The 15,619-nt window shown below is 39.7% G+C and overlaps 1 protein-coding gene across 4 annotated transcripts in view; it reads left to right on the top strand.

The window, feature by feature from the left end:
- The first annotated feature begins 196 nt into the window (after positions 1–196).
- clec16a (C-type lectin domain containing 16A) overlaps positions 197–15,619 on the top strand; it is a 40,846-nt gene continuing 25,423 nt past the window's right edge. The window contains exons 1-9 of one of the 4 annotated variants that reach the window (XM_051073759.1): positions 197–416; positions 1,123–1,251; positions 2,180–2,313; positions 3,016–3,164; positions 5,684–5,789; positions 9,876–9,999; positions 10,406–10,580; positions 12,000–12,050; positions 12,719–12,835. In XM_051073759.1, the coding sequence (XP_050929716.1) occupies positions 343–416; positions 1,123–1,251; positions 2,180–2,313; positions 3,016–3,164; positions 5,684–5,789; positions 9,876–9,999; positions 10,406–10,580; positions 12,000–12,050; positions 12,719–12,835 (1,059 nt within the window). In that variant the 5' untranslated portion in view covers positions 197–342. The remainder of the gene's footprint in view (positions 417–1,122; positions 1,252–2,179; positions 2,314–3,015; positions 3,165–5,683; positions 5,790–9,875; positions 10,000–10,405; positions 10,581–11,999; positions 12,051–12,718; positions 12,836–15,619) is intronic. The other 3 variants (XM_051073757.1, XM_018672859.2, XM_051073758.1) reach the window with 3 other exon arrangements.

Here is a 15,619-nt window from a genome sequence, read left to right on the forward strand (position 1 = left end):
CTTAAATGTGTCAATCAACATACTGAGCCCTTCCTCTCTCGCAGGACGTGTCGCGTGCTTTAATCGTCAAAGCTAAAATGGGAAGTGAATATTGTAGTTTTTCACTGGCTCTTGTGTGCAAGATCGAGCGTCTTTCGTAGGGAAAGGACTGCAACTCCCAAACAGCCCATTTACTGAAGATGTTATGTAACGCCCCCTCAGTGCTGCTATCGCCGCCTATCACCTTCTGTTTGCTAAGTAGCTATCTGTACGGGGAAAGTGGGTGTAATGGGTAGATGCCGACGCTAACCATAGCGAAATAACGCGTCTGGCTAAAACAGCAGCCCCATCAAAACCACAACCATGTTTGGTCGGTCACGGAGCTGGGTTGGAGGACAGGGGAGGACGAAAAACATCCACTCCTTGGACCATCTGAAGTGAGTAGCTAGCATTAGATAAGCTAACGTTAGCCTGTATGGCAACCGGTTGAGAGCGTCTGTCAGCGTTATCATTAGCCCGGTAATTAACAGCTAAAACGACAATAGCTAACTAATTGTAGCTATCCAGAGGTCCGATCAGCTAATAATGCTTTCTTTGGCTGCGGTGTCTGTAATCTGTTTGGTAACATAGACATGTGAGCTAGCTTGTAACTGTTAGCATTACAAATGAAATCCACCCCTAAAACTGACTGTGTCCACCCCAACAGGTGCATCAAAGTAATAAGACAGAGGGTTTGATATTAGTCAAGCTCAGTATGAACACGACTCCAGAGTCCTGAGATCAAGTCTTGACGTGTAGCCAAAGAGGGGTACAGCATAGGAGCTTTAATTTGGTAGTTACTACATTAAACTATGTGGAGATTGTCCATAGACTCATAATTAGAGTCTACATTTGTGGCTTTATGGCAATATCTTTGCCATGGTAAGATGACTTTTATTTGAATACAGGATTTACAAATAAATTCTTCATAGCCCAATATAATCACCACTGGGGCTGTCAGTGTCCTAGTTGAGTAATTATTCTGCTGCAGCCTCCAGATATGTCCCAGATCACTGCAGTCTTTCTACTGTTAACTTTAGATTTGTACATATTCACAAATTAAATAAGAACTACACATTTCAGTCACTCACGTTTCTCCACCAGGTATATGTACCATGTCCTGACTAAAAATACCACAGTGACAGACCACAACCGAAACCTACTGGTGGAGACCATCCGCTCCATCACAGAGATCCTCATCTGGGGGGACCAGAATGACAGCTCTGTGTTTGAGTAAGTCCCAGTCTGTATCTGCATGCCAAATCTGTCAGATGTGACATGAGGTGCAGATGCAATGTGCATGAGAGTTGAAGAGACAGAAGAAGAGCCTTGTATTTATCAGTATTAGAATTTCTTTTCATGTAGGCAAAAGTGTGTTAATTGTGCACACTCTTTTATAAAGGCAATTTCAGAGTCATACCCCCTCCTTCTTTCTCTATAGAAACATTGGTAAGAACTGAGCCACCACTCTGACTGCACACAATTCAAAGCTAAGCACAACTATGTGTGTGTTTAAAAGGCATTCCTGATTTGCTTACTGTCATGCTGACTCTGCACAAAGTCATAACATTGTGACTGGAGCAGACTTTAACACAATACAAAAGAACACCGCAGAATGTTCTGTGAAGTTAAGGCACAGTTAAACTTTTCAAGAGATGTATCTAACACACTTGAACAATTCTCAACACAAGCCACTGGAGCATTTCAATCATATCTGGGGACTAAATCCCATGAAACCACAGTATTTTGTTTTTTAATCCAAAGTAGCCACCTCTGGCATTATAATATGAAACAGGAAATGGCTTTGAAGAGCAGAGAAGCCACAGAGGATGTTGAAAGAATACTTGATGCTATCAGGAAACCAGCAGAATAAACATAGACAAGAACGGTCCTGATGCAGCCTTATTGGGACATTATAGAGCTTTACATTTTAAAGAAAACATTAGATTTCTGTGGTACTGCAAGTGCTACAGTCTGAGATCTACAGTAATTACAGTTTTAAGATTCAGTTTTTTGGCACATTGCTTTCATTAGATTGTGGCACATGGATATCAAAGCAACAAAGGTCCATTTGCTGGAATCAAATCAGGGACACTGTAGATATATGGTGTCTGTCCACCATTATCAAGATCAAGTCATGATGAATCCTGTATGTGTTCAGCTTCTTCCTGGAGAAGAACATGTTTGCCTTCTTCCTGAACATCCTGCGCCAAAAGTCGGGACGCTACGTCTGCGTCCAGCTCCTGCAGACCCTCAACATACTGTTTGAGAACATCAGTCATGAGACGTCCTTATGTAAGTATTTGGCTGAAAAAATAAACATATGCATGATATATTAAATACAAAAACTTTTTGAGGCTTTACTTGGTTTATGGTATGGATTTTGATTATAATGCACTTCCATATTGAAAGGTGTTTATATTATTACAATAATTATTTTTTTCTTTTGTAGTTTAGCACCGAAATGATTTGGTCTATACACTAAATGTGAAAAAATACTGAAAGGTGCTGATAGTGTTATTTATTACCAGAGTGTTGGATTGGACTGTGCTGAAATGCACAGTGTTTGTTGATGAGTTTTGTATGCTAAACAATGCAAGGCGTGTTAACACTGCTTTTCATTGTTGAAACATATAATGCATAGCAGCCTGTTGCATCTTTTGTTGTTGCTAGGTAACCGACAACAGATGATATACTGTCATTTATACAGTGGGTTGAATGTCTTATATGAAGTTACTATGGTCTGCGTTTAGGTAATTTGTAGAGATATTTAAAAAATCAGTTGTGATGTTGTGACACCAGGAATAACATTCACTGTACACTCACTGTTGATGTAATAACAATAAAGCAAAAATGAAACAAGTGCAGTAAAGCTATCCAATCTCAGCTTTATATGCTCAGTGTTTTCTTCTACCAAGGTCTTCTTGTGCTGTAATATGTTTCATGTGAACAAGCCTGATCAGGTTGTTTATTAATCTTCTCTTCTCTTCGCCTCAGATTACCTCTTGTCGAACAACCACGTCAACTCCATCATCGTTCACAAGTTTGACTTTTCAGATGAGGAGATCATGGCCTACTATATCTCCTTCCTCAAGACCCTGTCACTCAAACTCAACAACCACACCGTGCACTTCTTCTACAATGAGGTGAGGCGACGGAGGGATAGGGCATAACAGGGGAAGAGAGAGGGATAAAAAGAAGGGTGAGACATAGGGGATCTATGATTCAGTGTCAGCAACCCTTATCGTGCAGTCTCTATGACAGTCAAAGAGGAAGGAAGAGACGAAAGATGAGAGGCTGAGAATTAAGAGAGCTGGTGATGGAACTGATGAGTAAAACCAGCTAAATGACAGACTGCTTCTGAAATTGAGCAGCATTTATACTGATGATATCTTACAGTCTCACACAAAATCACTTTATGTACATGATCGTTGTGCCAAAAAAAATTCTACAGCCAGTTAATTTGTAAAAAATCCAGAGGCTCATCTGTCACTTGCATTTTGTGCAAATCGTTCTTTGTCATTTCTTATCAGGCTACTACTGTTCACCAGTCCTCAGCTGCACACTTCCTGTGTCAAAACATCAGCTTCCTGTGCAGATTGGGTTTATTTTTACAGACCTTGTCCACAACATGCAATTTTGCACTAACTGATACAAACGCATATGTGTTGATGCTACCTGCATTTGAGGGAATGTTTTATTTATTATAATAGTGCCAAAGATTGGCCACGTTCACAAGATCTTATTTCTCTGAAATGCAGGTTCTAAACTGTTGTTATTCTTCAAAAATAATAATATGATATCCTCATCAATCATTCGAACACTGCTTGTGTGTGTGCGTGGTAATTGATGGTAATACTAAATATCACTGAACACCTGAATAATCTCTGATGTTGTTGCCCTTCATTGTTTACAGCAGTATCTGTAGTCCTTTCATTGGCCTGTGTGTGCTGGGGAAAGTTATTGGTGTACTGTTGATGGTAGCATTACCCCTGAGGCCAAAACCAGACCTAATGTGTAGATCTGAGAGCCTTTATAGTTAAATAACATAACAAATTTATTTTAATTTGTGTTCATAATTTACTTCATGTTATTTATCAAGTAGAAAAAATAAAAGCAATAATCTGCAATTATAATAATATAAACTGCAAGCAATAATTTTTTGGAATGAAAAACAATTCAACTCACGTACTCATACATACCTTGAAACAGTTTGTGCTTGCTGTAATCATTCCTCCTGTTTATCCTGGCTTTTAAAAGACCCCTTCCTAACATACCTCCAGTGGGAGGGATGGGGACAAAATGACAATTTTGTACTAAAAAGAATAAACTTTGGAAGATACCCAGTTTATTTGCTTGACTCAGACTGTTGAGGCCTCATATAGCTTCAGATAAACCTTGAATAGTGTATTTTTAACAGAACAAAGACTTGTTGACCATCATCTTAGATGTGAAGAACATTAGAGAAGGATCTCCATGTAGTCAGAATGAACAGGGTGAATGATTACAGTAAGCTAAAACTGCTTCAATCTACCTATGAGCACCTGATGATTGTTTTAAGGCAGAAAAATTGTGAACCTATCCTTTAAGTAACTTCACTGGCATTTGGTGAGTCTAACGGTAAATCTCTTTTAAAATGCCAGACAACTTCATCACCTTCACAACCTTTTTTGTCTTCACAATTTACAATAGCAGCACTTCAATGTCATCTTTATAATTCATCCCTCACTTCATTTATTATAATTTATTTATAATTTGGTGCTTTATACTTTGTTTGCCTCTAGAGGGCATCATTGGACAAGTGCTAAATTTGGTCTCCTCTGTTCCTATCAGATCTACACAAGTCACGTCTCTAAAACCGGAGCACACACTCTGGTTTTGGGTGTCAGGGTCAGATTTCTTCATTTGCTGTGACCTCTGGGTGAATTTTTGCTCTCTGACCCTCAACTGTGATTGGTTGGAGGTCGCAGTGACTGAGGAATGGCTGGGTAGAGGATCAGGCACTGACACAGAGAGAGATGACTGTAAGATGCATAGCTGCTGGTTTGTCATACCCAAATTTATTAAGTGCACCATGCTGGTGTGTTAATACATGATGACCATCTAAAGCACTGTTAGATTTTTAGGAACTAATGTCCCTTTGTTCCGGTTCTTGAATCCATGAATCCATCCAGGGATGGATTTTTACCACCTGAAGCTTGTCTATTTGAATGTCATTGTTTCAGGACGGGCCAAGAAGTTTATTCTTATATTTGATACTAATCTTTTAATATGAAATGCAAAGCATGCTCACTTGTCCATCCGGTTTAACAATATATGGGATTGATAAGTCAGTATAGCCATGTTGGCTGGATTTAAAGAGTCATGTGGCATTCATCATGAATTCTGTAGGATTTGAGTTGGTCCACAAGGTTAGGGCACAAGGCCTTCTTTACTATCATATCACCTCAAATTAACTTTGACTTTTGTGTACTTGCCCAGCCTGTATTTCAGTGCAAACACATTAAGCCCCCTCTTATAAAAATGCAATACTACCCACAGTGTCCAGCATTTCTGTCTCCATTAGCTGCTTTCTCTCTCTCTCTCTGGTCGTTTATGGCCTGAGCACAGCAGTGCAATGCTGTGCCTTGCTCACCAGCGCCCCCTCTCTGTCTCCCACACACAGCACACTAATGACTTTGCCCTGTACACCGAGGCCATTAAGTTTTTCAACCACCCAGAAAGCATGGTCCGCATCGCAGTCCGCACCATCACACTCAACGTCTACAAAGGTGAGTGCCGGGAACACGCACGCGCACATGCTAACCATGCATACACGTTTGCATACACAAACACACACACACACACACTTACTCACACACTCATGGGATGCTGGGACTGCCTGCCGCCTCTCTTTATACTCCTTACCTCTTCTTGCTGCTGCTTCTGGTGCATGAGCATGACTAACAGGTAATGCTGTGACTAAACACACACAGATACAGTCTGCTGAATTTTTGGCCTGAAATGTTTTGTTGCCTTCAACTGTAAATGATAAAACTTCAGTCTTGTTAAAGTGGCTCCACAGAAATGTAATCTAGTCTAAATAATACCTTTTTAAGGCATCTCATCTCATAACATCATTTTTGTTATGTTTTCTTAAGGTCCTGCAACTAATCTGTTTATTATTCACAGCAAGTTTCAAAGAATTTTGAGTGTCTCTAAGTGGCCCTCTGGGCAGTTTATCACAGTAATACCATCTGCTGAGGCAGAGGTCTACAAGACAGACTGGATATTCAGTAAATATTTGTTCATAACTTGACAGATAAAAGCTGTTAACCTTTAGCACTCTGAATTGCTGAAATGGCATGCTTACAGAAAATATGTAGAAATATTCAGTTCACTAAGACTCTGTGGGTTGTGTACAAACAAGGCACTTTGATGTTTGGTTATTTTCAGACAAAGGCTTTTATTTCATAATGTCAAATATTAATTCAAACTATTACTTTTTCTTATTCTGCACATTTGTCATCAGTAACATCTGATGTTTATTTAAACATTTGTTCTGCCTTCTGTTTCTATTGCAACAACCCAACTGTGATATGCACTGTGTGCCGTCTTTAAATATGCTTTAATAATCACAGAACATTCACACTTGTGTGGGAGGTATTTGGAAGTACCTACTGTACGTACTAAAAACATTTACTCATAATTGGTATTTTTTTAGTTTACTCAAAAATCATAGCTGAGGTCCATTTATTATTTTGTCATTGTTTTCTTGTATTATTCTTGTAACTCTTACTGTTATGCTTTACTTTTATACTAATAAGATTTATTAAGGAGATAAATAAGATTTTCTAAAAAGGCTAAATTTAATAAATAAATAAAAAAAGATCAGATGTTAGAGATTGTTACAATTCAACAACATACAAATCAGCATGTAATCAACTTGTTGTTTTTCTTACCACAAGGTTCGGCATTACCACTTCACTGATCTCACATCCACATATTTACCAACTATAAATGAGCTAACTCTGCAGCAGGTCCACACTAATCTAGCAGTACAGCAGTGATGCTGTGAGTCCATAAACAGCAAGACTTTTCCAGTGGCTGCGTCGCTTTGTTCACTGTGCTGCGTCAGCCTCTGCTTCTCCTTCCTCCCGTCTCTCTGGGCTCCTCAAGTCCTCGGAGCCGGTTGCTGTCACTGCAGGGGGGTGGGGGTGGGAGGTGGTGCTTCGGGTGGGTTTTCTCTTACATCACGCTTCTCTTCACTGTACATTACATTGCCTCAACATACAGTCACTGCAGCAAACAAATTGTCTGTCTCTGTACTCTGCGTCTCGTCCTGCATGTAACACTTTGTACCGTACAACCTTGCTTTCTTAAGTCGTCCTTAAAGTCATGACTCTGTTATCACAAAGTTGACATCATTACAATTGGCTCAGCTGACTTTAACCATAGTAGAAACTCAAGTCATTAATGAAATAACTTAGTGTTCTGGGGAATGAATCATTGCTGGGCTGGCCATGGGCTATGGTATTAAAAGGAATCTGTCTAAGAGGGAAGCATCAACTCACTGCGACAGCTATGACTGGTGGTGCAGGATACTAACCTGCCATAATGCAGAATATCAATGAAAAAAATTTAAAAAATTAACCCATGATTCAAACATCACAACACTGAAAATGGGTCAGTTTGTTGCAGTGAAAACTGCTATATATAATATTTTGTATTTTGTCAACATCACTTTTTGATGCTTCCTACTGATTCCTTGAAACATGCACTACGACAACAAATGACAACCTGGAAAAGGATTTTATTCATTATCGAGATCAATTAACTTGGTGTTACTATAATTGAGTCCAATTATCTTACTAAACCAGCTTTTTTCTGGCAGTTTTTTAATGATATTTACTTGTGTAGTACAGTGTTAAGATGTCAGTCATAATCACCTTTGTTTGTATGTTTTGTGTCGACATGTTAGCAAGTATAAAGCATTGCAAAAATCTGGTGAAAAGTGTCAAGGTGATGTATAAATTCTTTTTCCAGTTGTGTCATTGTTTGCAGTTTATTTGTTAAGATACGTGTGGGATCCCTCCCAACCTCCACCCCCCTCCGCCCACAACCACCCCTTTTATTCACATTAACCCTGTGTCTGTTTCTCCCTCTCCCTCCTCCTTTTCAACAACCACTCCTCCTATTCCTCCTCTCCTTGTCTCTCTCCTCCTCCTCCCTCCTCCCCCCTCTGCGCGCTCCATCTGCCTAACTCCAGTTTCATGTAAGTTGGTTCCATTCATTCAGTCTTTTTCTTAGGGCTGTGTATTGTGTTTTGTTTTTATTTTCTTCTTACTTTTACCAGTTGTTCATGTACACTGATGCAGATATAGCTCTAAAACAAGTGTTAAATTCCTCCATAAGCTCATGTCAGTGTTTTTCTAATTGGAACTTTGTCATATGGATTGATTTTGATACCTCCAATTTAAATTAATCATAAAAGTTGGTTTAAAATGAGTTATTATTAAGCAGCCCATGTCTGTTTGTTGATGCCCAGCCCTATTTGTTCTTAATGGTGTATTTGTTATAAATGTACTGGTATGAATACCCTTACAATTCTTGTTCTTGTAGACCATTCTTTATCACCCACCTACATACATGCAGAAAAAACCTGCATGCCTTTTTAATTTGGTTTTTCTTGAGTTACTTGTTCCACAGACTTAATTTCAGCTCAGCCCCACATGTCGCTTGTTATTTTGTTGATGGGTTTGACAGTTCTGGTCACTGTGGTTACTGAACTAGTATCTCCTACTTTTGTATTAATTCACATTAATTCTCAGTGGCGGCTTGTGATTTGTCCATTTGTTTTCTTCTGCTGTGTAATTCATTAATTTGGCTGCTCATTCATCAGTTGTTTCAGTTTGACCCGTGTGAATTGGCGATGTGAAATTACAACCAGCTTTTATTTGTGTTTGAAAGTGTCAACTAGGCCAGGACTGTTTACATTTCAAGTCAGATAAGCTGTCGGTCACAGGACAGAAGTATCTGAAACTGGCTTTCTGGTTTTCCCTGAGTTGCCCTGTGTGTTAAACTGCAGTTGACTCTTATTCCAGACAGATCAAAGAAAGGCATTGAAGTGTATGTGACTCCAATTTTTCTGCTCTGTAGTTTTCCTTTCCATGGCTGTCGTGTTCACTGAGGACACAGAGATTATCTCTCACAACTAACACTGACCTGTGTACAAAAACAAACTCAGCCTGTTGTCCAACCTGATAATTAGGACTTTTTATAATGTAGACCATGGTGCAGCATTGACCTTTGCACACGGGTGATTTTATTTCATTTTTTAATTTTGCATTATGATTAATTGTGTGACCTATTTTACCAGTACTGAAGTTATTACTAATGTAGGACCAAATCTGGCTCAGATCTTTCTCCTATCTAAAGACAGCTCTACTTAATAAAGCATCAGTGGGTCACAGGGAGCACAGGGTCAGATCACAGGCTTAGATTAAACAGACAGGAAATCGGTTGGGAAAGCAGCTTTTTACTTTTTGTAATTACAGCATGAGAAGCCCCAGTCACGCTGGTCACACTGTTGTTTCAATTTAAAACCAAACTGGCTTTCCTCTTAATCCCACTCCACTGGTATTGCATTTATTTTTTTTATTAACAAAATTGGATTGACTGAGCTGATTCCTGCACTTAATTTGCATTCATGTGGTTTGTTAATTTTCTTAATTTGTCTATTAATTTAAATTGTTTTTTAATCTTATTTAACTGTCACATTCTGGTAATTCTGCGGGATCACAAAGTGTGTGTACATATGAGTATGTGTGTGTATCTGTCATGGTAACAATTTCTCTTCCTGACCCTGCTCTCTCCAGTGGACAACCAACACATGCTACACTACATTCGAGATAAGACAGCGGTCCCATACTTCAGCAACTTGGTGTGGTTTATCGGTAGCCATGTCATTGAATTGGACAAGTGTGTGCAGACAGATGAGGAGTGAGTGCCATCCATCTTTGTCAGTGTTTCTCAGTGTAATTCTCAGTGGCCTCTAGAGGTCAGGGCTGCACCTGGTTTTTAACCATCATCCAGGAGCTCATTAGGTGACATTTCTACACAAGGTCATGATGCGTTGTATAAACTGCATTATAATTTAGTTTTACTTGTATTTTCAGTCATGTATTTTTTTAATACATTGTTAAAATCGGTGAATATAAACTGCTAATTTCTCCTTAAGCAGAAAAATGCTATATATGTACACAAATGTTAGCTATTTTCAGTATCTGCATGTACATCAAGATGCCATTTGTGCTATAGCTTTACCATTACATTTTTAAAAACTTCCACTTCCGTTACCTTAAGAATATTTCAGTGTCTCTCCCTGACTTCTCTTGCCATGTTCCAGACATAAGAACAGAGGAAAGTTAAGTGACCTGGTAGCGGAACACCTGGACCACCTTCACTACCTGAACGACATCCTCATTATCAACTGTGAATTCCTCAACGATGTTTTGACAGACCACCTCCTCAACCGTCTGTTCCTGCCCCTCTATGTATACTCTTTGGTGAGCCCCGAGACGGTATGTTACCCTCATGTGCATGTCAATGAACTGGGGTTGCACTGATGTTAACAGGTTAAAAGTAGAAAGCTTGTGCTGCTTGTGACAAAGGTTCAACCTCCATTCATCTCTAAACTATGTTAACACTAATTTCTTAGTACATGACATAGTATAATACTTTGGTATGTATGTATTTCTCCATAAGCTCAAGTGTTAAAGACGCATCAGAGAAACTGAGTGTGCTTGTGGTCAACAGTTTGTTTTTTTTTTTCCAAGTGTAATCTCACCAATGACATTTCTAGCTTCTTTGGCACTGCATCTAATAATTATTTCCACTGTTCATTAATCTGGTTATTATTTTTGCAATTATTCAGTAAATAGTGTAGTTAAATGGCAGAGAAGTGAGTGAAAGTGAAAAAGGCTCATCACAGTAGTGATGAATGAAGTAAGGTGACATCTTGAAATTGCTTCTTATGATAAAGCAACACTCCAAATCCCAGTGAATGTTGGGCAGTTTGCTCAATTAATAACATAATCAGTCCACTATGTGCTTACAATTTAATGTATAAGTATTTTCCAGCTAGTGGAAGAGGCGCTCTAGTTTTTAAATGTATGTTCCCGACTTTCCATGGACCCACTGGTTCGTCAGCTTGATCATCAAAATCAACTTGCAGTGCCTTGAAACTTGCTCAGCAGAGCTAATGCAGTTTTAAGGATGTTAAAATCAGGGAGTGATCTGTGAATCTGTCCTGATGGTGAATTCACATGCTGAAGTGACGACAGACCTTTGCCATTCAGGTGCCACATAGCATTGCATTTATAAGCTATGATTTGTGGAAACTCAGTAGGGATTCTAAACAATTATCAAACATGAACCTAGTAAAAACTTTAACAGTTAGTAGACCTCAGATTATAACACAGTTTTAGCTATGCTTTAGCACATAAACGCAACACTCCTCCTCCACCAGCAGCTTCTGCTGGTTTTGCTGCTATGAATGAATATGAATTTTGGAACTAGTGTTGGACAAGTTAGAGCAGGGCAGTGATGCTGTCAACGAACTTATGTGTGTGACAAGCCATCCTACTGTCAGTGCTCTCTTGCCAAACACGCAGTTAAAGCAACAAATTGTTGCCAGCTGGCATATTTGGGTGAGAAATGAGGTATACTTCCCTGAGCAAAGAGCAAAGAATGACTACCAGCACTTATAGAAGGTGTAAGCAGACAGTATTTTTATGGCTTTAACAAGCCAAACCACTGGTATCATCTTTTAAACTATTGAATATTATCAGTCTATTAAATTGCTCTATGCTTTATCTCTCCTCACTCTCTCTAGTTTCAGCTCATTACGCATTCTACTATTCCCTTCATTTTCTTATATGTACTAACTGTGGAACTGTTACATGACCTTGACAGGCCTTTTGTTTTTTTCTATTTTTCAGTCGGAGGATCGAAAAATCAACCCTCAGGTGTCCCTATACCTGCTTTCTCAGGTAAGCCACACATTGATCAGGCAACCGTCATGTTACTTAAAAGTACTATATGTAAGTTTTTGTTACCCCTACATATCCAACATTAGCATTAACAGCTGTTTATTTCAGCCATCAAAAAGTTAGAATATGGCATCTGGCCAGTGCTGCTTCTTCATCCTCTCACACTGGACTGAGGACAGACTGGACAAGACAGTGACTCACTATCACAAAGTCGTATTATGAGATGGGATGGGCTGAGGCTAACTGGTTAACATGCTAACTTCAGTAGGGGAAAAGAAGTGATAGAAACAGAAGCAAAACAAGAGTTAATAGAACAGTTCCTTTAGACTGGTAAGTAAACAGCTGTTAATGCTAACATTGGCTGCACAGCAACAGCAAAAACTTTATTTACAGGAATTGTAGAGGAGGTGGAATACAAGGCTCTTTCAAACAGACCACTGCCTTGCAGTAGAGTTTTAAATGACTAATAACTAAATTTGCTTGTTGGGAATATTTTGTCAAGGCTACAAGTTTGTACAGAGGAGAGCATTATGCATTATTTAAAATGCATTTTCTGGCAGAGGTTTCCCACTTACTATCTACTCCATTTCATTTTCAATTAATAGCTCTTGTTTTAAAGACTTTTTTGTTACACAAGAAAGTAATTGGTGTATCTGTGTCCTTTCCAGGTGTTTCTGATCATCCACTATCAGCCACTGGTCAACGCCCTGGCTGACGTTATTCTAAACGGGGACCTGTCTGTCTTTACCCCACAGACAGACATACACAGCACACATAAGAACACGGTAAAACACACACGCACACACCTACAGCTTAAGAAAAATAACTTCAAGCAACATGATTAATAACACACTCCACAGACCAACATGCAAACCAGAAGCGCACTTGCAGAAACATGATTGAAAACCACTAACATGCAGTGTGCACACACTCATACACACATAACAGACTGTACACTGTGATATAGTCTCACACTACAAAGTACAACATACACACAAACTGAGAGTGCAGCACACAGACAAGAAATCAAGCAGTCAGGCACAACAATGCAGGCAACCGCATGGATACATGCATGCACACACACATACATACACACACTCATGTACTACTTCTGGCTTTGTGATGACACTCCTTGACATAATGCATCCCCAGCCCCTTACTCTAACCTCACACAGTCATATGGCTAAATGCTTAATACAAATGCTTACTCTAACCCTAACCTAAACCTAATTCTAACCTGAACTGTAAAAGCAAGTCTTAACCTTTGTTGTGAGGAAGTTGTGAGGACTGGCCAAAATGATCTAATTTTCTAAAATGTCCACACTCCGCAGGGTCTGTTACTCAAATTGGTCCTCACAAAGATAGTACAATTATACACACACACACACACACACACACACACACAGAGGAGTTCCAGAAGTGCATGTAGGTGGTTATGAGATTGCGGGGTCATGGTTTTCTCCATGATTCACCCACATCAATGCGGCAATATGCAAATTACCTTCACTGTTTTCTTCCTCGTGTCCATTTTTTCTTCTGTCTGTGCCTTGGATTTTGAACTTTGTGTCTACTTTTTCTTCTCTCTGTTTTTAAACGTTTTTCTCTGAATGTCCCTTTTCATCTACATCTGTATCATCATGTTATTTCCCTCTCCTCTTTGTCTTTTTCTGTCTCCCCCTTATCTCCCCCTTATCCTCCCCATCTGAGTCCCATCACCTCTTATCTACCTCTTTCCTCCCCCCTCACCCCCCACCACCACCACCCCAATTCAGTTTCTCTTCCTTCACCCCCACCCCCCTTCCCCGCTTCTTGATTCTTTGACCATCTGTTTGTAAAGTCAGGTGGGTGTGCTGAGGTAGTGAGCGTTTCTGAGAATCCTTGTGGTTATTCTTTGTGCTGTGTGTGCGCGCGTGCGTATGTGTGTGTCCTAGACCCATGGCTGTTGTAAGAAGCAGCCTACCTTTTCAGTGAATGTGAGATGAGGCGTGATGTCTTCACAGTGTTGGCCTACCACAACAGGAGGCAGCTAGACCCAAAGTAGTGCATGCCAACTATTCATTCAGCAGTTATTTCCTCTGCCTCTGTGTTTTGTGGATGTTAAAGGTGCCACGTTGCATTTATAACCATAAGCACAGCAGGTTTTTTTTTTTTTTTTTTAAATTAGAAAAGTATATATAGAAGCCACTGAAATGATCCTGCTTTTCGGGAAAGAGATGGTTTCACAGTCATATGACTTATTTTAAGACTGCTAATCTGCTCATTCTTCTGTATCAATTCCTGTGTTTTTTCACTTCTGCACTTCTTAACTGCTTTGCTACTGAGCTAGCCCACACAGGGACTCTGATGACTTGCCTTTCTCTAAGGAGCTACGGCATTTAACAGGAGCCACAAGTTAACTTGAATGACCCTTTTTCTCCATTTAAGCTGACAAACAAGGTTTTCTTATTCTCAAAAGTAATTCAGATGGGGTTATTATTTGCATGTCTCTCTTTGCGCTCCTGTTCAGCGTCTTCATGTCCTTCATTCCTGTGTTCATTTGCATCACTTAGTCATTCTGCATGTTTGCAGGCACCAGGTTCATTTGCATTACTGTACAGTTCCTTGTGGAAAAGGCCCATGACAGTTCCTGGTGATGTCTGGTGAGATAATAAGAAGTTGCACAGAAGTTGTCTTTTTTTCTACATGCATGCTGGATTGTGTTCGCCACATCAGATAGAACTGCTCCTTTGTTATTGTTTGATTTATTGTAGATGAAACAGATGAGGCCTGGGTGCTGTTGCTGCGCAGGTGGTCAAATGGTACTTCCTGTTTGTCTGTGATGTGGCAGGAAATTAGGTCACATGATGGAACACTGAGTTGGCTCACCTAACCCAGATCTCTTTCCTGGAAGAAGTGTTTTTTTTCTCTTTCTCTCTCTCTTTCTGTCTCCTTTGTACACGTGTTTACTTGCAAGTGCACCAATTAGCTACATGATGTCAACATTTGCATGTGTGTGTAGCGTTTTTTCCCCCCAATTAACATGCAGCTGTTTTAGTTGTGTGCTTTTATAAGTTTAAGTTTGACCTGCAAATGGCACCCTATTTTGATGCTCTTCCATCTGTGTTTGTGCAGGGGTTTGCCTGAGCATATGTGTGTTTGTGTGTGTAGGTTTTTCTTACATGCTCCCTGACCTCCATTAATTTCTCAGCATTGGCTCAGAGTGTGAGCGGTTTACCAGAACATAGTCAGCTAACAGGTGCAACACACACACACACACACACACACACACACACACACACACACTGATACTAGTCTGTGGTTTATGCCTGACACTGACAGCATACACACACACTGTTTTCAGCAGCAGCTATAGTACAGTCCTGCTCAACCATACCTAGTGACACAGAGAGTTGATACAGATATCAGTGTTTTTAAAGTGTGGCTGGCTACGGGAAGGGTTAAAAAGACATCTCTAATTATTCAAGGAGAAAGGAGAAGCCAAGGCTTTTAGCTTGATTAGGCTTCAGGGTAATATTCCAAAAATAGGGCTGAACCACAGACCATTAAAACCTATTTAAGTATTTGACAAC

The sequence above is a fragment of the Lates calcarifer genome, linkage group LG11 (assembly GCF_001640805.2).
Source record: "Lates calcarifer isolate ASB-BC8 linkage group LG11, TLL_Latcal_v3, whole genome shotgun sequence".
In the NCBI taxonomy this organism is placed as follows: Eukaryota; Metazoa; Chordata; class Actinopteri; family Centropomidae; genus Lates; species Lates calcarifer.